Here is a 22,048-nt window from a genome sequence, read left to right on the forward strand (position 1 = left end):
AAATGGAACTAAGATATATCAAGTGTAAAAATTTTCTATGTATTTTTGGAAGATTACATACCTTTTCTAGATTTTTTTTTTTATTTCTTTAGTCTTCCACCTGAGAGAATTTGTGAAAATAATTGAGGTAAACTATAAGAAAGTACTCCTGACTCAGAAAAATTATAATGTAAATAAAATGTGATATATTGACTTTTATGCAATTATTAATAAGATTAATTCTAAAAATAGAAGGCCTACAGTATTAAAATCTGTATAAATTTTACATTGAGGTGGACTTTTAGATGCAGATGAGGAAAAATCACTTTAATAATTGAGTTTGGCTTGGTTTTATCATGTTGTACCTTATATCCTTAGTATTTATTTGTCTTCTAACTGGAAGTTTGTACCTTTTGGCTGCTTTCATCCATCTTCCCCTTCACCCACCCCTTGCCTCTGATAACCACAATGATCTCTTTTTCTGTGAGTGAGTTAGTTTTTCTGTTTTTGAAGTACAGTTGACATCCAACATTATGTTAGTTCCTGTTGCACAGTGATTTGGTATTTCTGTACCTTTCAGAATAGTCACCATAATAAGTCTAGTTATGATATGTCACCCTTTCAAAGATACTGCATAGTTACCAGCTGTCTTCCTTACACTGTTCATTTTATACCGATGACCTCTTTCTTTTCTTCCCCCATCTGCTTCCACTTTGGCAACCACCTGTTTGTTCTCCTTATCTATGATTCTGTTTTTTTGTGTTTGTTTATTCATTCATTTGTTTTTTAGATTCCATATGTGAGTGAAATTATACAGTATTTGTCTTTCTCTGTCTCATTTATTTCACTTAGCGTGATACCCTTCTAGGTCTGTCCATGTTGTTGCAATGACAGAATTTCATTCTTTTTTGTGGGTGAGTAATATTGCATTGTATAAATAAGTCATATCTTGTTTATCCATTCCTGTTTTGCTGGGCATTTGGATCGCTTCCATGTTTTGGCTATTGCAAATAATGCTGCAGTGAATATAGGGGTGCATGTATCTTTTCCAGTTGGTGTTTTTGTTTTCTTTCAATAAATACCCAGGAGTTGAATTGATGGATGATATTTTTAATCTTTTGAGGAATTTTGATACTGTTTTCCATAGTGGCTGTACCAATTTACTTTCCTACCAGCAGTGCATGAGGGTCCCCTTTTCTCCACATCCTTGCCAACACTTGTTTTATTTGTTGTCTTTTTGACAGTAGCCATTCTGATAGGTGTGCCAAATATGACTTTTTGTCAACTTCAGGATAATATCAGAGAGAAAAAGAGATATTCTAGAGTTCATAAAAAGTTGAAAGCCTCTTCCTTATATAATGGAACTGAGATTTTAATCCATTTAGTTTTTCCTCCAGGACTCCCCACAACTATTTAAAGAAATTTTTTTGGACCAGCTGACATAATTTTTTAATTTCATTTTAGAAAAATGAACTCCATATTTATTTTCATATTTCTTAGACCTCATACAACTATAAAACCAAAATAATTTTGAAAAAGCTAAATTCAGGCCATCATCAAAAAGTCTACAAAAATAAATGCTGGAGAGAGTATGGAGAAAAGGGAACTCTCCTACACTGCAGGTGGGAAAGTAAATTAGTATAACCACTATGGAGAACAGTGTGGAGGTTCCTTAAAAAATTAAGACAGAACTACTGTATGATCTAGCAATCCCACTCCTGGGCATATATCTGGAGAAAACCATAATCTGAAAGGATACATGTACCCTGATGTTCATTGCAGCACTTTTTAACGGTAGCCAAGACATGGAAGCAACCTAAATGTCCATCAACAGAGGAATGGATAAAGAAGATGTGGTACATATATACAATGGAGTACTACGTAGTCATAAACAGTGAAGTGATGCTGTTCTCAGCAACATAGAGATTATCATACCAAGTGAAGGAAGTCAAACAGGAGAAAGACAAATATATGATATCACTCATATGTGGAATCCAATTTTAAAAAGATACAAATGAATGTATTTACAAAACAGAAGCAGACTTAACAGATAGTAAAAACAACTTATGGTTCCTAGAGGGGAAGCATAGGGGAAAGGGATAAATCAGGAGCTGGGGATGAACACATGCACACTACTGTATATAAGATAGATAACAAACAAGAGCCTACTGTATAGCACAGGGAACTCTACCCAATATTCTGTGATAACCTAATGAGAAAAGAATCTAAAGAATGAATATATGTATATGTATAACTGAATCACTTTGCTGTACACTTAAAACTAACACAACATTGTAAATCAACTACAATAAAATTAAAATATTTTTTAAAAATAATAAATGTGGATAAAATTACAGAACCACTAAACTTTGTCATTGTGATGTATTACAAAGCTATTGGTCAAAATGTGACTATCATGCTTGGTATTATGGGCCAAGTCCTTTTGAGTTGAACATGCTACGATACTATGGCTTGATATTTGCTTGTCCCATCTGACTCACTGTCAACTTTTGTTGGTACCCCAGGTCACTGTTCTGTGGACTATATTAAGTCCACCTCTCTTCTTACCAGCCAAGAGCTATTCAAGTCATACTGTTTAAACACCAGCAAAACTGTCAATGTAAGTCATAATTGTACATAGGAATATAACATTGAAATAAGAAAGCAATCCTTGTTTATCATTGTCTACAATGTTCAGACTAGGTTTATGCTTTTTTTTTTTTTTAAGATTTTCATTGAAAATAAATCATGTGTTAAATTTGGAGAGAGAGTTGTCAGATCCCCAGAATGTCCACAGACTCCAGTCTGAGAACCAGTTCTACCCAGTTACATGTTATACATTGATACATGCAAATTCACAGCTACAACTGAGAACATAATTCCAGTGTAAAGCAGGTCCCTTGCTTTTCTAATGTCACCTCTGCTTTCCCTGTATCCTACCTTGCCTAATATCCTCATTTTCTCCCTTTACTTAGCCGCAAGTTTTCAACTAGAGCAGTGGTTTTCAGTCCTTGTTGCACATTAGAATTACATAGGGAGCTTTTATGCGAATATAATATCTAGTCTTAGATGTGTCCAAGTTTTGTTTCTGTTTTTTGTTTGTTTGTTTGTTTTGTCTTACACTTTGTTTTTAGTTTTCCAGTTTGTTCAATGTGTGCCTGGGATTCAAAACCACAAGGTTCTGGAACTATTGAAAATTTCTATCAAGATATTTGGCTTATTAAGGAACAGTAAGGCTGTATATTATATAATACTGCTTACTGTATGCCAGGCACTGTGTTGTTCAACACATATTATTACCTCGTAAAATCAGTGATGCTATGAAATTGGTATTAGCTCCATTTTTCAGAAAGGTTAAGTTTAGAGAGACAAATTAGGTTCCCTTGGGCTGCATTATTAGCAGCAGAATGGGGATTCAGATTGTCTGTTAATCATTATCTTAACCACAATACTATAAATATTCAGTCTTATTTCACCCTTTTATTACAATATAGATTTACTTTAACCAATCCCTGTTAAATGCACACTTTGATGAAGGCATTTTTACTTTGAGTAGTTTACATATTTTGACTAAAAATGTGTAAGCATAAAGTATGAATGCAGTTCATATGAACACCTGCAGCTATAGTTCTCTCTGTTTGCTGGATAAATGATTTCATTTTCCAAGATTGGATTTCTTTTCAAAAGAGGCTGAAAAGCATTCACTTAGTTAGCTCACTTTGTTTTCAAGTCTATTAAGAAATACTGCATTTGAATCACATTCTGATTAAACTTACAATTTTAGGATTACCATATTTGGTTGATTTTAACACATTTTCTATATTTTACATCTTTGAAGTCAGAAATAAATTTGTTTCTTACATTTTGATGGCCCACTGTAGTTAAATTGGCAGATTTTTCTTTGTTAATGAAAGATAAAATAGTTATATGTCTTAAAATTAATGACATCTTGGATTTGATGAATTAACAGTGGTGGTTATATATGAATGACTGTTCCATATATAATCTGCCTATTTTGGGAGGTAAAACAGTATGATATATTCTCAGTATTGCGAAGATTAAATAGATAAAATAATCATCATGGTATCTGGCACACAGTAAGAGCTTAGGAAATGTCAGCTGTTGTTATGATATTGTAAATATTAGCGTTATAACTGCATGATGGCTCCACAGCTATAGACCAGAGAAAGGTGACCAGCAGCCTTCAGTTTATAAGTGAAAGAAATTAACTGTTCTTTCAGTTACTTCCTGTAGGCAGGTTCTTTTATAAACAAATCTGACTGGCATTAAATTAATATTTCCAAGACTGCTGTATATATAGAATGCTGAAAACCACCATTATACAATATACTGTGCTGTACTGCTCATTATAGACTCTTATTTTGGCATATTCTCAAAATACAGAACTGAATATAGATATTCACTAGTCTAGTCCAGGGGAATTTGGTCCAAGAAACGCAGCACCAGAGATTACACATATGAGAAACAAGATTGTTGTCAGTAGACTTTGAGTATGTCAGTTTTTATAAGAGCTTTGCTTCCCTCAGTCACACAACAGTTTTTTTTTTTACCTGTAATACAAGTTAAATAGCAAATAATTGTTGCAGGAGTAATATTTCTCTCTTCTTTCAGTAACTCACACTTATTTTTCAGGCCCTGAACACTTTTAAGTATATTCATACCTATCAGACATTAAAATGCTTAATATAAAACATGTTGTTGTTGTTTAGTCACTCAGTAGTGTCTGACTGTTTGCGACCCCATGGACTGTAGCACACCAGGCTTCCCTGTCCTTCATCATCTCCCGGAGCTTGCTCAAACTCATGTCCATTGGGTCGGTGATGCCACTCAACCATCTTGTCCTCTGTTGTCCCCTTCTCTACGTGTCTTCAATCTTTGCCAGCATCAGGGTCTTTTCTAATGAGTCATCTCTTCACATCAGGTGCCCAGAGTATGGGAGCTTCAGCTTCAGCATCAGTCCTTCTATATAAAACATAAATTATATTAATTTAAGTTTGTACAGAATGTCCTTTTATTTTTGGTCCTGGGAGGTAAAAACTCACCTGAGCTTTGATCATTTTCTTTCTTGGCTTGTGATGTTGCTTTCAATTATTTTTTTTCTGTAATTTATGTTTCCTAAAGGAAACTTCTTAAGTACAATTTTGGGATAAGTGAATAGATTATTTTCATTATTGATTTTTATTTTTTAAATCTGCAGAAAGCAAAAAGAATATTTTCCTGGAATTGTATAAAAGGGAAATATTTTTTTTAATTAATAAATTTTCTTTAGAAAGGATTTTTAGATTCTCAGCAAAACTGTGAGCACAAAGTGCCATATACACACTGTTACCCACACATGCACAACTTCCTCTACTATGGATACCCCATGACATAGTGGTACATTTGTTAGTCAGTGAATCTACATTGATACATCATCATCAAAAGTCTATACATTATGTTAGGGTTCACTCTTGCTGTATATATATATTTATTTGCTGAATTTTATAATTATATTATACTTTTTCTTTACTCCTCTCTCTTGAGCTCACTTTCTGCGCCCTATTCTCCTTTGTCTGATACTCTGCCCTGTGACTTTAGCCACCTAACCTCCCTTTCCCTTAGTTCCTTTGTCCTTTACTCAGGGGGACTGCTGGGTTCTGTCTGCCTTCTCCTCTCTCCTGGAAACTTTCTCCTTTCTTCAGCCTGGAAACTTTCTCCAGGCATTAAAGCTGGGCAGTTGTAGGAGTCACCTGTTTATTTTTCTCTCAGAGATCACTGTCTTGCACTGTCTGTTGTCCAATGCCTGGAAACAGTTGTTTGTATTTTATCGTGATTTAGGCGTGTAGGTAAATCAAGTCCCTGTGACTCCATTTCGACTGGAAATAGCCTAATGACTACCAAAACCAAGCCAGTCATGTTACCCATCCTACCAGTCTTCTGGAAGAATTCATAAAATGGGTGAATATAGAAATTAGTCATTTCTCTCCAGTATGTTCCTTGGTGGGAAGATAAGGGTTGTGGTGATGTCTTGCTCTCCTCCTATGTACAGAGACCCAACCCAAGTAAAGGGGAGAAGTACCTTTCTCCCCTCACACTTACCATTATCAGTATTTACATAAATTGAGTGACATGTCTCAGCTTGCCCAGGACTGTCCTCACTACATCCTGCTGTCTTCTTTGTGAAAACAGTAAAATCAGATTCTGCAGTGAATGTTTTACTTTTGCAGTTGTGAGAGTTATTAAAGGTTAATTTGTTTTCAGAGCTTTACATGAATTTTTTTACTTTGGACACCAGTTATGTTGTATATAACCTCATTTCAATGAGGTTTGCTTTTGAAGGTTAAATAATTACTGAAATTTAATTTGATAATTCCTACCATAGCAAGGGGCTTCCCTTGTGGCTCAGCTGGTAAAGAATCTGCCGACAAGGCGGGAGACCTGGGTTCCATCCCTGGGTTGGGAAGATCCCCTGGAGAAGGGAAAAGCTACCCACTCTGGTATTCTGGCTTGGAGAATTCCATGGACTGTATAGTCCAGGGGGTTGCAAAGAGTTGGACACGACTGAGCGACTTTCACTTTCACTTCACCATAGCAAGGTATGCCAGAGAATCTTTTTCTTTCTCAGAAATTTCTGAGAGAATTATTATTTTAACTTGCCTACAGTTACTCAGTATTTGAATTTACCTCTGTTTGATATAACGTCAGTATTTTCCTCCCAGTTAGGCCACATTTTAGAACCATCACAGTTCTATAGAAGAATATAAAAGTTTAATATTTTAGGTTTAAGATGAGTTATAATTTTGGCATCTTATGTGTCCCTTAGAAAAATTATCTTTTGAGATCATTTGTCTAAAGCCAACAGAAAAATCATTATAAGCAATATAATTGTCAAACAAATCATCTCTACTCTTATTGTCAAATAATAAATAGCTCTACTCTTATTCAGTTTTTTTTCCTTTTATATTTCCCCCTTCTTATTTTCCTATTTGTTCTTTCCTCTTTGTCTATTCTCTATCTCTGTCCCTTTCCTCCCCCTTTTTTCTCTTTATTTTGATCACAATTCTTAGTTACTTATCCTTCTGTTCTTTTCTGATTATTTTCTATAAGAATTCCCTTATCTCCAAAGGAATTACTGTGGTTGAATTGGTAAGGAGCCAGAAGGGGAATGTGGATACTCGTATATAGAGGTTTCATGTAGTTGGGAATTCAGATTGTAAAAGAAATGATGTTTGTTGCGACAGACAATTATAGTCCTCTGGGAAGAGAGTCACCTTGCAGAATTGTGTGAAGTATAAGCTTTATCTTCCTTGGCTTCTGATGAACTCTTTTTACTCTTCTGTGCCTAGGAAATATCTATTTGTTAACACCTGGGTAAAAATTCAGTAATAAGTAGTTGAATAATTAGATTGAGGTGTTTTTTTTTTAATGAACTCACCAGTTGCTTTACTACTATAAAGAGTAGTTTCTTTTGTGTTATATCTTTAGAGCACTTTTAGTTAGAAATTATTTTGATGGAAGATATGTAAATACTAATCATAAATGCCTTATTTCTTTGTTATGCAAGCTTTTAATCTATAATATAATCATCTGAGCAGTTTAAATGGCATAAAATATATGCTTTTTTAAAGTTTTACTGTAGCCTATGATAGTGTTTTGGAAACTACACAGCATTGTATTTTTTTATTACTGTAGTTTATTTAATAGTTATGGTAAACAAATTCAAATTGGTAGGTAGTTGCTATTTTATATTATGTGATATTTGCAAAGGTGGGAAAAGAGATAGTACTTATTATTTGACTGTAAATAACTTAGGGAACAGAGAAACTTAGCATGGGCTGAGTTCTGAGTAAATAGTCTTGTTATATCTCACATCAAAGGAGCACCTTGTATACTTCCAGAATTCTCTTATGTTCTTTAGTTTTAGAACTAGAACTATTTGACTTTTAACTTTTAGGTCCTTGTATCAAGAAGTTCATAGTGCTTTAGAAAATACTATTAATCTTAAAATATCTTAAGAAAGATGGAATGTATATCTTATATTGATTTTTTCACAATAATTAAAATTTTGTGTGTATGTGTGTGTATATATACATATATATGAAAATTGCACAATACCAGTTGTGAGCCTGATAGAACATCTACAAACATGAACAGATTTAGAAAAATTTAAGAAACATTTTAGAGCATTGAAGATAATTGAAAGTCCAAATTGTCACTTAAGAAATCACTAAGTCTGCTTTTCTTTAGTGCATTTCCATTGGTTAGTTCTACTGATTGTTAACAATAGAGAATTAGTGATTAGAGAATTAACCAAGGCTTTTTCCTTTGGTTTCTATGAGATTCGGTGTGAGATATGTGTAAGATCAGACCCTCAAAATTACCTGCTGTCAGCATTTTAGAGAATACACTATCAAATGGCAGAAATGGCTGTCAAATTAGAATTTAGGAAATAAATTCTCTTGAGATACTGATGATTGGGTCCCAGGAACATACTTGAAATAATCATTTTGGTTGGGTATGTGTGTGTATTTTAACAACTTTTTGCTGAAATGTCAGTGTGAATAAGTTAAATTCTGTCTTTTAAAAACATAGTAAAATAAAAGTTAAAAGAGCTTCTTGTGCATTGCCTGATGTTTTGACACCTTCAGTCTGCCGTTTGTTACAGAACTAATAATCTGAGCTCATTTGTCCTATAAAACTTGAATTCCTCAGTTTAATCTACTTTAATCAAACTTGGCCATACTTCACATACTTCAGTCTGTAATTCTTTGATCTACACCTGAGATCTTACTTATTAGTTAAATAACTGTGCTTAATTCTTTTTCATTATGCTTATGTATTCATTGAGCATCTTCTATATATCAGGCACTGTCCTGAAAGTGAAATTCGTTCAGTCGTGTCTGACTCTTTGTTATCCCATGGACTGTACAGTCCATGGAATTCTCTAAGCCAGAATACTGAAATGGGTAACTTTTCCCTTCTCCAGGGATCTTCCGAACCCAGGGATTGAACCAAGGTCTCCCACATTGCAGGTGGATTCTTTACCAGCTGAGCCACAAGGGAAGCCCAAGAATACTGGAGTGGGTAGCCTACCCCTTCTCCAGGGGATCTTCCTGACCCAGGAATCGAACCAGGGTCTCCTGCATTGCAGGTGGATTCTTTACCAACTGAGCTATCAGGGAAGCCCACTGTTCTAGACACTGGTAATAGAATGATGGCTGTGTTAGACCCGGTTTCTGCATGCCTGGATTTTATGGTCTCATTAGAGACAAACAGCCATTAGAGCAATAGGAACACCTGAAGCTTATGAGAGAATTTCCCTTTGGATCTACTTCCCATCTGAGTTGAAATTTCACTGCAATCAGGTGCTAGAAGAAAGTTGGCAGATTTTCAACTTCTCCATTGGAAAATACACAGTTTGTAACAGTGTACTCCTTAGTTAAGGCTTTTAACCCCTGCTTATCTTCCGGCTTTGGTTTTCCAACTCATTTACAACTCTTCTTTTGCAGCTTTCAAAATACCAGGTTTAGCTTGGGTAGCGATTGCATATAGGAATCCCTATAGATATAATAGATATTGAGGACACAAGCCTCATGTCTCAGTGCGTGAGCAAAGAAACAAAGAAAATTCTGTTAGGATTGCAGCAGAGTAACCATGTAAACAGCAAAGTCCAGTGAGAATTCAAAGGGAAACAGATTGGGAATTAGACATCAAGATTTTTACAATAAGGGCTAGAATCAATGTTCAGAGCTGGATAACCAGTATAGAATGAGCAGTAAGAATGACCTTGATACTAACAAATACATGAGGCTGACTGAGCTAGAATTGGATTTGGACTAACTGGGGAGTAGTTTAGGTAGGCATACTGGATGAAACTTGGAAATAAGTCCTCACATTTTTGATGTTTTATATGCACAGGAGATCTTAGTTTAAGGCCTTAGTTTCCCATTATATTGCTCTGTGTGACTGAACTGTCACTTCTATGAAGTCTAATTTCTTCATCTGTAGATTAATTAAAATTCACAATGTTCCTTTGAGTTTTTAAACTGAATTATATACAAAAGCCAAGACTCTCCCCTCTCCACTCCTGCCCCACTTTTTTAACTTATCCCCTGTTGTCTTGCCCACAGAAGCTGCTCATTTTTCTTTGATAATAAAGGGACCAAGCTTGGTTGTAATTAACTGTAAGTGGTTTTGAGTACACAAACAGAACATTGAAACATTGAAAATTCTTCTAATACCAGGAACCCTTGGAAGATATGTCTGTCTGAGGGGCTTTCTAGAATCTATGCCCTGAGTAGGTAGGGTAACTTCTACTCTAAAAATGAGTCATTTTTTGTCTGAGGTGAAAAATAAGAATGAACTTTCATAATTGAGAATTATTAGAAACTATTGGTAGTGTAAAGTGGGCTCTTAGAGATGGTTCTCTGCTGATAATGTTTGTGACCTTGGCAAATGATTTTACAAATTTAGTTTTCTCATCTGTAAAGTGAGGGAAAGACCCACGTCATCGCATTTATTTTTATCTTAAGTTTAAGAAGCCATATGGTGCACTCTATGTGCCAGGCAATATTCAGAATATTTTACAAATAGCAATGCAGTCCTTTTAACTACTCTCTGAAGGTCAATACTGTTATTATTGCCATCTAATAGATTTTTTAAAAGCTAAGACAAAGAGAAGTACAAGAGGTATAACCTGTGCAAAACCAACCAGCAAGTAGCAGAACTGTTTGCCAGATCTAAGAGTCCATGTTCTTAACTATTACTTTGTGCTACATAATGAGAATTAAGATGAGGAAGCACTTGATAAAATACTCCACAACTCAAAATGATAGAGATCATCTTTGTCTAACTGAATGTTTGGATTATGTGACAGTTAAAATTTGTAGCTAATTTTCAAAGAGCTAGATTATTATAAAAATATACACATGACTTTGTTTTTCTGATTGAACCTCAGAATATTAATTGCTTTAATCATAATCTTGAATTTTGGTGGTTGCTGTATAATGTATATGTACAGCAGAAATATTTGGTTGAATTTAAACAAACTACACACAAGTCTAGAAAGTTGTTTTTAAAAGTCAGTCTGTGATAAGTTTGTTTACAGATCACTTGCCTTTTTCAGAATAGAATGCTGAGGATCAGTTTAAGCTTTGTTCTTGGCTAACAAAAGCAAAGCATATTTTTGTATTTGAAGGTACTCTTCTTCTAGTGAAAATATTTATGTCACTAGTATTAATAAAATAATACTGTACATATAAAGTTGCTTTCATTTATAGCCACAGCCTCTATTTTTTGCACTTGTCATTAAAGTTAACTTTGTCCTTTATTTTCTTCTTAAAGTTTTCTCCTAGTGTATAAATCAAGTTGCACTAGGAATGGAAAAACCTAGATCCTGGTGTGCAGCAGTATACATACAACTTTGAGAAAAAGGAAGTTAATGTCTTTTTACCTTTCTTCATTTGAAAGTAAGGTAGATTAGGCTACATAATTTCTAAGATCTTTTACAATTCTAACTTAAAACAGAAACACTCAACACATACCTATGAGACTGGAGCACGTAAATGAGAAACCGAGAATATTTCAGAGTATGTAGAACCTCACTCATTAGGAAATAAACATCAACAGAATATTAAGTATATTTTTATAAAGAAATGGATGGGTTACTATAACTCTGGAAGTTCTTGCAGTTTGGGAGAGAGTTGGCTCAAGTTAGCAGTACAGTCTGTGTATGGAACAGAGTGAAATATACACAGGTGGAGGTGAAATTTATGACCTTAGGATTGCGTGCCAATACCCCGAAGTAACCATTCATGGCGTAATGGCTTACATAAGTTCTGGGGAAGAGTACCAAGTAAGTGAAAGATCAGTGTGGAAATGAGTTAGGAAAGGACTCTTGTAGGAAAAATGGAGTCAGGAAAGTTCTTCAGAAAACTTGAGGCATATTTAATAGGTAAAAGAAAAAAGGTGGTGGCACAAGATGAGAAATGAGTAGAGCTTGGTATAGACAGTAGTTTGGATAGAACAGGGTTACATGTAGGGAGCAGTAAAAGAAGAGATTAAGAACCAGAGCTGAAGTCCTAAGCAGGCTCACCTTGGTTTATAACTTCTGGAGGCAGTGTTCATATCAGAATCTGCCAGTGCACAACCAGAGTAGCTGGCTTTGTATGGTGGCCCTGGCCCTAGTGTCAGGCTTAAGCATTTACACGGGGTTTAATAGGCAGTTAAGGAGCCAGTAAAACAAACAAAAAACAAACAGAAAAATGTTGAGCTGAGAGGAATGTGGTGGAATGGCTTTTCAGAAAGATTAATCTACATCAGTGTGCAAGACAAATAAGGGCCTAGAGTCCTAGACCATAGCTAGGAGACTAGTGTAAATAATAAGAATCTAACTTGGTAACTGATTTGAAGTTGAAAAGGAAGGTTTAATTTCAAGAGACATTTGAAGAACAAATTAGTAAAATTCAGTTACTGGATTTTAGGCCCTGAAGAGGGAGAATCTCCTGCCCCTGTATCAAAGACTTAGAAGGGAACTTCTTTTATTCTCTTTTGGGATTTGGAGACAATTTTGTATGAGTGAGGATTCTACATGTGTAGTACTTATATTGTGATACATGAATCGTCATTGTGTTAAGTGAGGACTAGGAAAGTAGGCTTTTGTGTTTATCATATGTACCCTTCAGAATAATTGACAATATATGCCACGTCTGTCAGAGAAGGCAATGGCACCCCACTCCAGTACTCTTGCCTGGAAAATCCCATGGATGGAGGAGCCTGGTGGGCTGCAGTCCATGGGGTCGCTAAGAGTCGGACACGACTGAGCGACTTCACTTTCACTTTTCACTTTCATGCATTGGAGAAGGAAATGGCAACCCACTCCAGTGTTCTTGCCTGGAGAATCCCAGGGGCGGGGGAGCCTGGTAGGCTGCCGTCTATGGGGTTGCACAGAGTCAAACACAACTGAAGAGACTTAGCAGCAGCCACGTCTATCTAATCTTCCATCATCACCATCTATTGAGATCACTATTGTCAAAGTCACCAATGACTTCCTTAATGTCAAATCCAGTGGTCATTTCTTTGTTTATGTTTTATTAGACCTCATTACTGTTTGAGACAGTTGACCACACCCTCCATGAAACATTTTTTTTTTTTCTTGGAACTTCCATTATACCATACTTGACATATACCAGCTCCTTTTGCTTGTTTATCATCTTCTACCAGATCTCTACTTGTTAGAGTGCCTCAGGCCTTTGTCATGAATTCTCACTATGTGCTTCTAGGTGACTCTTCACTCTAAATGCTGTCCAAGTGCCAATGTTTCCTAAAACTATATCTCTAACCCTGGAAAAAAACCAACCTCCTAACTAGTATACCCACTCTGATTCTTTTTCACTTATTTTGTTATTAACAAATCTGTCAGGGCGATCATTTTAAAATGTAAATCAGATCGTGTCATTTCTCTAGTTAAAACCGTCCAACAGCTTCCCACTGCATTTAGGATAAAATCTAATTTCCTTCCCCTTGCTTCAAAATCCTGTATGATGTAGTCGCTGACCACTTTTCTTTTTTTTTATTGGAGGATAATTACTTTACATTATTGTGATGGTTTTTGCCATACATCGACATGAATCAGCCACTGGTGTCCCCCCATCCTGAACCTCCCTCCCACCTCTCTCCCCACCCTATCCCTCTGGGTTGTCCCAGAGCACTGGCCTTGAGTGCCCTACTTCATGCATCAAACTTGCACTGCCTTGATCACCATTCTACACTATAATTCTTACCACTTTTCCTCTCTGCTGCTGCCTTTCCATCCTTACTCACCTTCTTTTAGTTCCTGGGACATTATTGCTTCATTCCTACCTTAGACCCTTTGCTCAGAGTGCTCTTTCTCCCAGTTTTTTAATGCTTTGTTCCTTGTTCTGACCTTGGCTTAAATGTTATCTGCTGAGAAAAGCAATCCCTTAACAGTCAGTATAAAGCATTCACATAATTCCTCTCAGTTTTTGCAATTATAGTATAGCAGTTAACACCATCTTCATACCTATATACTGGCTATATCAACTGAGCCCAATTCTCTAACCATAACCTCTTCTCCTAAATCTTAACACCCTTTCTCAGATTCATCCATATATTTTTCATATTATCAATATAAGATACTAGTTCTTACCTAATTATTTTTAAAAGATTGCCTTTAAAGAGAAAAAAAGAAAGAAAACAAAGTAGAAAAGTATTTGAAACTTCTAATTTCAACACCAGAACCAGTAATGCCATTGTCTATGTCTGTTGTTACAAATTCCTCTACTAAGTAACCACACTATTAATGTGATCTACTTAGCAGGGGTTATACAAAACAATAACTAATTAATTAATGTATATGACACTAGGCAATTCTTTTATTTATATATTATTTTCAGCTAATAGGTTTTATCTTTTGTCTAATGCCAGAGACTAGAAATTTATTTAAAATTTAGTTTGTCTGTTTGCTTTATAGGAATCTATGCATGTGTGCATATGTAATCCCATGAACACATGATCATGACATTATTTCCTTTGAGAGTTGTGTTTTCACTTATGTTGTGGATAATCTGTGTCAAAAGTAGGTCTATATCATTATTTTAGGTAAAACTTTACCACAGTGCCTTTTTAACCAGGGCATTTTCTTGGACATTTAGATTGATTGCATTTTTTGACTGGTATAAATGCTTTAATAAATATCCTTCGGCATTCAACTCTGTGTACTTGTTCTGTTATTTCTTTGGAATAAATTCATGGGAGAATCTTTATTCATATTACCAGATTGTTCACTATATGTTTGAAAGGACGTGATTTTTAGAGAAATTTTCTTTTTAGCAGTCCCCCAGGTGTTCTCATGCTTCATTTTATTCCATATATGAGGGATGTGAAATCTACTACCTTGGCAGACTTTGGAAGTAAACTTAACAGCATAGACAGCAGCCCAGTGATAGGAAGGACATTCTTCTTCCATTTCCTTTGGACAGAGCTTTGAAGTATTCTAGATTTTTTTTTAAATCAAGGATTCAGACACCACCATTAAGTGTTTATGGTAAGTTCTGGTTCAGAGGGACTCCAGTTAGGTCCTCCCAAGAAGGAAATGGTGGTTCTGGCCTCTCCCCTGGGATTTTTATGAAGTACTTCAGAGTAGAGATTCATAGACTCTCAAGGTTGAAAGAACCAATGGATGTCTAATTCAGCTATCACTTGACAGCTAAATCCCTTCAGCTGCACCCGGGCAATTATTTATCTGTCTGTTTGTGAGCATCCTTAGTGATGAAGAATTTATTTCCCAGGTTAGCCTGTTTCACCTGTGGATCATTCTGATTGTTTAAGATTTTCCCAATGGGAAAATTATTCACTTCTTTGTTGGAGAGAACAGATGAAGAACTTTAAGATGGCTGAACTCCAGAACTAGAAGAGAACGCCACTAAAAGGGAGCCAGTCTGGTCACAGCTTCTAGTCAGGCAGTGGTGTAAGCAGTATCCCCATTGAGGTCTTTGGGGGAGAGGGACTCAAGAACTATGTTTTAGTTGATTGACTTCTATTCTCTAATGATTGGTCAATGATAGCTTGTGAAAATTTATAACAACCTTTCTGTTCAGTTATGTTTTAAATCAATTTATCTCTTAAAAAAAAAAAAGGCTAGTAGGTAAGCCTTTGCAGCCCATGTTTGTCTACGTTTCAAACACTTTTTGTTTTTATAAAAGTAAATTGTTTACAGAGACCCCCAAAATTATACCTTATTTCTGGGATAATCTATGTCCTTAAGATAGCAATTCATATCTAATGAATTTTCTTTATTATGTCATAAAATTTCCCAGTTCATTAGTCATATTCTTTACTACAGTAAACTCTACTGTATGGCAGAGGTTTTAGAAATTGAAATTTTCAAAATTTTAATAATGCAACTTTTCTAATGACTACTGTCATTTAGTATTATCATTTGTTAAAATTCAGATACCCATAAGTTTTTCCTGACAAGTTCCTAAAGGCTGTCATCATGTTGTCACATGCATTTAGCTAGTATTTTATGTGTTTCATGATACCATTGTTAGTCCATATTATTCCTTGCAGTAGTTTTGTAATAGTTACATAGATAACTAATAGGTAACTACTGTCATCTCTAATCTTTGTTTGGCATTTTTCATATAGATAGTTAATACCCTGGCTAAATTCAGTAAGCCTTCCAAAGGATTGCAGTCTCCAGTCATGGTTTTGGAGTGTTTTTAGTTTCCTATTTGAGGAGGTAATGACCAAAACAACCAATTTCAGTCAAATATTAAATTATTCAAAAATGCTTTTTTCTAGTTTGGTTTTTATAACTTTAAACTTAATAATTTCTAGTATGTGAGTAAGGCATATCCTACTAGGCTTGTTTTTTATTGTTGTTGTTTGTCTTACAGTAGGTCCTTATTGATTATCTATTTTAAATACAACAGTGTATGCATGTTAATCCGAAACTCCCAATCTGACCCTCTCCCTCCATCCTTCCTCCTTGGAAACCATAAATTCATTCTCTAAGTCTGTGAGTCTGTTTCTGTTTTGTAAATAAGTTCATGTGTATTATTTTTTTGGATTTCATATATAAGTGATGTCATATGGTATTTGTCTTTCTCTGTCTGACTTACTTCACTTAGTATCAAAATCTCTAGATCCATTCATTTTGCCACAAGTGGCATTATTTAATTTTTTTTGAGTAATATTCCATTGTATGTATGCACCACATCTTTATCCATTTGGAAGATGAATTATAATTTTTAAAATAGTATCAAATATGTATGAGACATTACTTAGGCTGTGGACCATCCGTAGTACTCACATGGAGTAGTTGACATCTTGGCAACACTCAGCATTTCATAGCTTAGGAGCAACTGTTCTGACACAGTTTTTAGCTCTTCAAGATTACCCCACAGTTTGAGAGAGGGAAAAGGATGAGCCCAGAGAAATTTTCTGGGAGCTAAAATCACGTCATGTTGCCAGCCCATGGCAAAGCTGTGCTAGTCTTGAAAACTCACAGAACCATCAGAGAAAAAAGGATGAGTGGATTTCTTTTTATGTCTTTTGATTCCCTCTGCAGGACATCATGATTTAACTCACTGTGTCTCAGGAGACCACAGGACACCCTTGGCTTATGACCTAATTGGTTCCTGGAGGAAAAATGAAAGTTCACGCCTCTCTTTTATCCCCAGTTGGCACAATATTATAAATTATGGTCCTTTTCCTGGAAACAAACCCTGTACCACAAATATTCCAAAATATATTATTAAAATACATGTTGAATGTATATTATTTATATTTATATTTTTACAAGTATCTATTAAAGTATATAAAAGCAAAATTTGTAGCCACAAAAAAAGAAAGCATGTTTGGGGGTAGTTAGGGACTCAGATTCTGGAACCAGACTTACGAAGGTTCAAATATCAACTTTGCAGCTTCCTAGCAGGGTGATCTTGGGCAGTTATTTAATCTCTCTATGCTTTGGTTATCTATAAAAATGGTGGTAATAGTTCCCACCTTCTAGAGGTGCTCTGAGGATTAAATAAGTTAATATATAGAAAGTAGTGAGAATTGACAATGCCTGACAATTTCACCAAGTGTTGACTGCTATTTTATATGTTGTAAATGCTCATTTTAGGGAAACTTTTCGGAATGGCCTTAAAATACCAGCTCAATCAAGTTGGCTCTCAAGGTTCCTTCTTTTCCTAATAAGCATTCCTGAGGCTAGATATAGATGCTTATCATCATACCCCCCTCAAGGCCATTCACAATCAGGCTCCACTCCTACCTTTTCTATACTTCTTTTTGTACAAATGCTCCCCTCAAGTTGTACTTACTCTTTACTAGTTCAGCCCAACATCTGCCTCTTTTGCAAAATTTTACCAGTATTATCTGAACTTCATTGGAATTTATTGTGTGCTTCAATGTTCCACTGTTTTAAAAATCATCTCTGAGTCAAACCGTTTGAGACTAGTAGCTATATGCAGTACAACTTTGTGTTCCCTCGTCATCTACTTTGGGTTGTGCTTAGTCGCTTGTGTGCTAAGTTGCTTTAGTCATGTCAAACTCTTTGTGAACCTAAGAACTGTTGTCCACCAGGCTCCCCTGTCCATGGGATTCTACAGGCAAGAATACTGGAGTGAGTTGCCATGCCATTCTCCAGTGTATCTTCCCGAACCAGGGATCAAACCCAAGTCTCTTATATCTCCTGCATCAGCAGGCGGGTTTTTTACCACTAGCGTCACATCTTCCTGACCCAGGGATCAAACCTCCGTCTCGCATGTCTCCTTTATTACAGGCATGTGTGTCTCCTGTATGTACTGCTTAATTGGTAGAGATAAGAGAAAGCAGCCTTTTTAAGACTGTACTATAAATTGAATTTTGTGTGTGCATGTACACATGCATGCATGTCCAATCTGCATAGCAGGTTAATAGTTTTGAAAACTAACTGTACTTTTAAAATTGGAGGACTTGTAAGAAATTTAAAATTAATATAACTAAGTGAAACATTTGCAGGTTAGATTGTTTGAAACTGCATAGGAACCAAAAAACATCACACTTCATATATTACAATCAGGCCTGCATCTCCTGTTGGATAATTATGAAATGTCTACCTCTGCAACTATTGCTACTGTGTGGCGAATAAAAAGAAGAACGCTGTGGCTGTGAATGTCCACATCACCGAATTAGGGCTATAAGAACTAGGAACTAGTTAAGGAATGAGAAAAGGAGAGAAAGGGAAAAACATACTTTTGGATCTGCCTCTTTTTCTAATATTTAATAGTAATAAAACATCTTAACTAAAAATATATGGTGTAATAAGACATTTTAACCTTTTGGCTGTTGGCAAAGTTTTCTTCATGAAAGCTATTATATTTGACATCTAAAAATATTATTATCTTAAAGGATTTTCTGTTGTTGTTCAGTCGCTCAGTTGTGTCTGACTCTGCGACCTCATAGACTGCAGCACATCAGGCTTCCCTGTCTTGCACCGTCTTTGGAGCTTGTTCAAACTCATGTCCGTGAGTTGGTGATGCTGTCAAACCTACTTATCCTCTGTCATCCCTTTCTCCTCCTGCCTTCAATTTTTCCCAGCATCAAGGTCTTTTCTAATGAGACATTCTTTGTATCAAGTGGCCGAAGTATTGGAGTTTCAGCTTCAGCATCAGTCCTTCCAATAAATATTCAGGACTGATTTCCTTTAGAATTGACTGGTTAGATCTCCTTGCAGTCCAAGGCACTCTCAAGAGTCTTCTCCAACACCACAGTTCAAAAGCATCAATTATTCAATGCTCAGCCTTCTTTATGATCCAACTCTCACATCCATACATGACTACTGGAAAAACCACAACTTTGACTAGATGGACCTTTGTTGGCAAAGTAAGGTCTCTGCTTTTTAATATGCTGTCTAGGTTGGTCATAACTTTTCTTCCAAGGATCAAGCATCTTTTAATTTCATGGCTGCAGTCCCCATCTGCAGAGGTTTTGGGCCCCAAGAAAATAAAGTCTTTCACTGTTTCCATTGTTTCCCCATCTATTAGCCATGAAATGATGAGACCAGATGCCATGATCTTCATTTTTCAAATGTTGAGTTTTAAGCCAGCTTTTTCACTCTCCTCTTTAATCTTCATCAAGAGGCTTTTTAGTTCCTCTTTGCTTTCTTCCATAAGGGTGGTGTCATCTGCATATCTGAGGTTATTGATATTTCTCCCAGCCATCTTGATTCCAGCTTGTACTTCATCCATCCCCACACTTAGCATGATATACTCTGCATATAAGTTAAATAAGTAAGTGACAGTATACCACCTTGATGTACCCCTTCCCAATCTGGAGCCAGTCCATTGTTCCATGTCTTGTTCTAACTGTTGTTTCTTGATCTGCCTCTCAGGAGGCAGGTGAGGTGGTCTGGTATTACCATCTCTTTAAGAATTTTCCACAATTTGTTCTGATCCACACAAAGGCTTTATCATAGTCAATGAAGCAGAAGTAGATGTTTTTCTAGAATTCCCTTGCTTTTTCTATTCCTTAATATTAAATATTTTAATTGACATTTACATAAAAATAATTTTATGCCGTAATTTTAAGCAGGTTTGTTATAAATGAAAATGAGGATTATCCATCAACATTTGATTTTTTTCCCTGGTTAATTAAGAGTTTATTGTATTTTAATTGCCTTGTTTTTACTCTTTGTTCAGTTCAGTCACTCGGTCGTGTCCTACTCTTTGTGACCCCATGGACTGCAGCACACTAGGCCTCCCTGTCCATCACTAACTCCCAGAGTTTACTCAAACTCATGTCCATTGAGTTGGCGACGCCATCCAACCATGTCATCCTCTGTCATCCCGTTCTCCTCCTTCCTTCAGTCTTTCCCAGCTTCAGGGTCTTTTCAAATAAGTCAGCTCTTCGCATCAGGTGGCCAAAGTATTGGAGTTTCAGCTTTAGCATCAGTCTTTCCAATGAATATTCAGGACTGATTTCCTTTGGGATGGACTGGTTGGATCTCCTTGCAGTCCAAGGGATTCTCAAGAGTCTTCTCCAACACCACAGCTCAAAAGCATCAATTCTTTGGCACTCATCTTTCTTTATGGTCTAGCTCTTACATCCATACATCACTACTGGAAAAATCACAGCTTTGACTAGATGGACATTTGTTGGCAAAGTAATGTCTCTGCTTTTTAATAGGCTGTCTTGGTTGTTCATAGCTTTTCTTCCAAGGAGTAAGCATCTTTTAATTTCATGGCTGCAGTCACCATCTGCAGTAATTTTGGAGCCCCTCAGAATAAGGTCTGACACTGTTTCCACTGTTTCACCATCTATTTGCCATAAAGTGATGGCAGATGCCATGATGTTAGTTTTTCTCCACTCTCTTCTTTCACTTTCATCAAGAGGCTCTTTAGTTCTTCTTTGCTTTCTGCCCTAAGGGTGGTGTCATCTGCATATCTGAGGTTATTGATATTTTTCCCGGCAATCTTGATTCCAGCTTGTGTTTCATCCAGCCCAGCATTTCTCATGATGTACTCTGAAGAAAAGTTAAATAAGCAGGGTGACAATATACAGCCTTGACGGACTTCTTTCCCAATTTGGAACCAGTCTGTTAATCCATGTCCAGTTCTAACTGTTGCTTCTTGACCTGCATTCAGGTTTCTCAAGAGGCAGGTCAGGTGGTCTGGTATTCCCATTTCTTTCAGAATTTTCCACAGTTTCTTGTGATCCACACAGTCAAAGGCTTTGGCATAGTCAATAAAGCAGAAATAAATGTTTTTCTGGAACTCTCTTGCTTTTTCTGTGATCCAATGGATGTTGGCAATTTGATCTCTGGTTCCTCTGCCTTTTCTAAAACCAGCTTGAACATCTGGAAGTTCACAGTTCACGTATTGCTGAAGCCTGGCTTGGAGAATTTTGAGCATTACTTTACTAGTGTGTGAGATGAGTGCAATTGTGCAGTAGTTTGAGCATTCTTTGGCATTGCCTTTCTTTGGGATTGGAATGAAAACTGACCTTCTCCAGTCCTCTGGCCACTGCTGAGTTTTCCAAATTTGCTGGTATATTGAGTGCAGCACTTTCACAACATCATCTTTTAGGACTTGAAATAGCTTCACTCTTTGTTAGTGGATATAATTGAATTTGGGCTGCGGTATTAGTTTTTGTAGACATTAAAAAATGAATTCTTATCAAGGATACCTTAAAGCAAGGACCCATCTTTCTTTCTTTTCTTTCTTTTAATACTAGATACTCTGGATGAATATTTTGAGTATGATGCAGAGGAGTTCTTGGTCTCTCTGGCCTTGTTAATAACAGAAGGACGAACGCCTGAATGTTCTGTTAAAGGTCGGACAGAAAGTTTCCATTGTCCTCCAGCACAGTCCTGTTACCCAATAACTACCAAACATGAATGTAGTGACAAGCTGGCCCAGGTGAGAATTGTGTGTTGAATGCATTTTATCTGCCTTTTATATAAATTAGTTTAAATTCTGTCATCACCTTTATTATAATTATAACATTCACATTTAAGTATAAAATTGGTTACAACATAAAGAAACGTATAGTACATATTTTT

The 22,048-nt window shown here is 36.1% G+C and overlaps 1 protein-coding gene across 1 annotated transcript in view; it reads left to right on the top strand.

Annotated features, from left to right (window-relative positions):
• Positions 1 to 22,048, top strand: part of ATOSA (atos homolog A) — an 85,914-nt gene that overhangs the window by 36,851 nt on the left and 27,015 nt on the right. The window contains exon 3 of the mRNA XM_052646631.1: positions 21,721 to 21,905. Within this exon, the coding sequence (XP_052502591.1) occupies positions 21,721 to 21,905 (185 nt within the window). The remainder of the gene's footprint in view (positions 1 to 21,720; positions 21,906 to 22,048) is intronic.

This window comes from Budorcas taxicolor, chromosome 10, assembly GCF_023091745.1.
Source record: "Budorcas taxicolor isolate Tak-1 chromosome 10, Takin1.1, whole genome shotgun sequence".
NCBI classification, from domain to species: Eukaryota; Metazoa; Chordata; class Mammalia; order Artiodactyla; family Bovidae; genus Budorcas; species Budorcas taxicolor.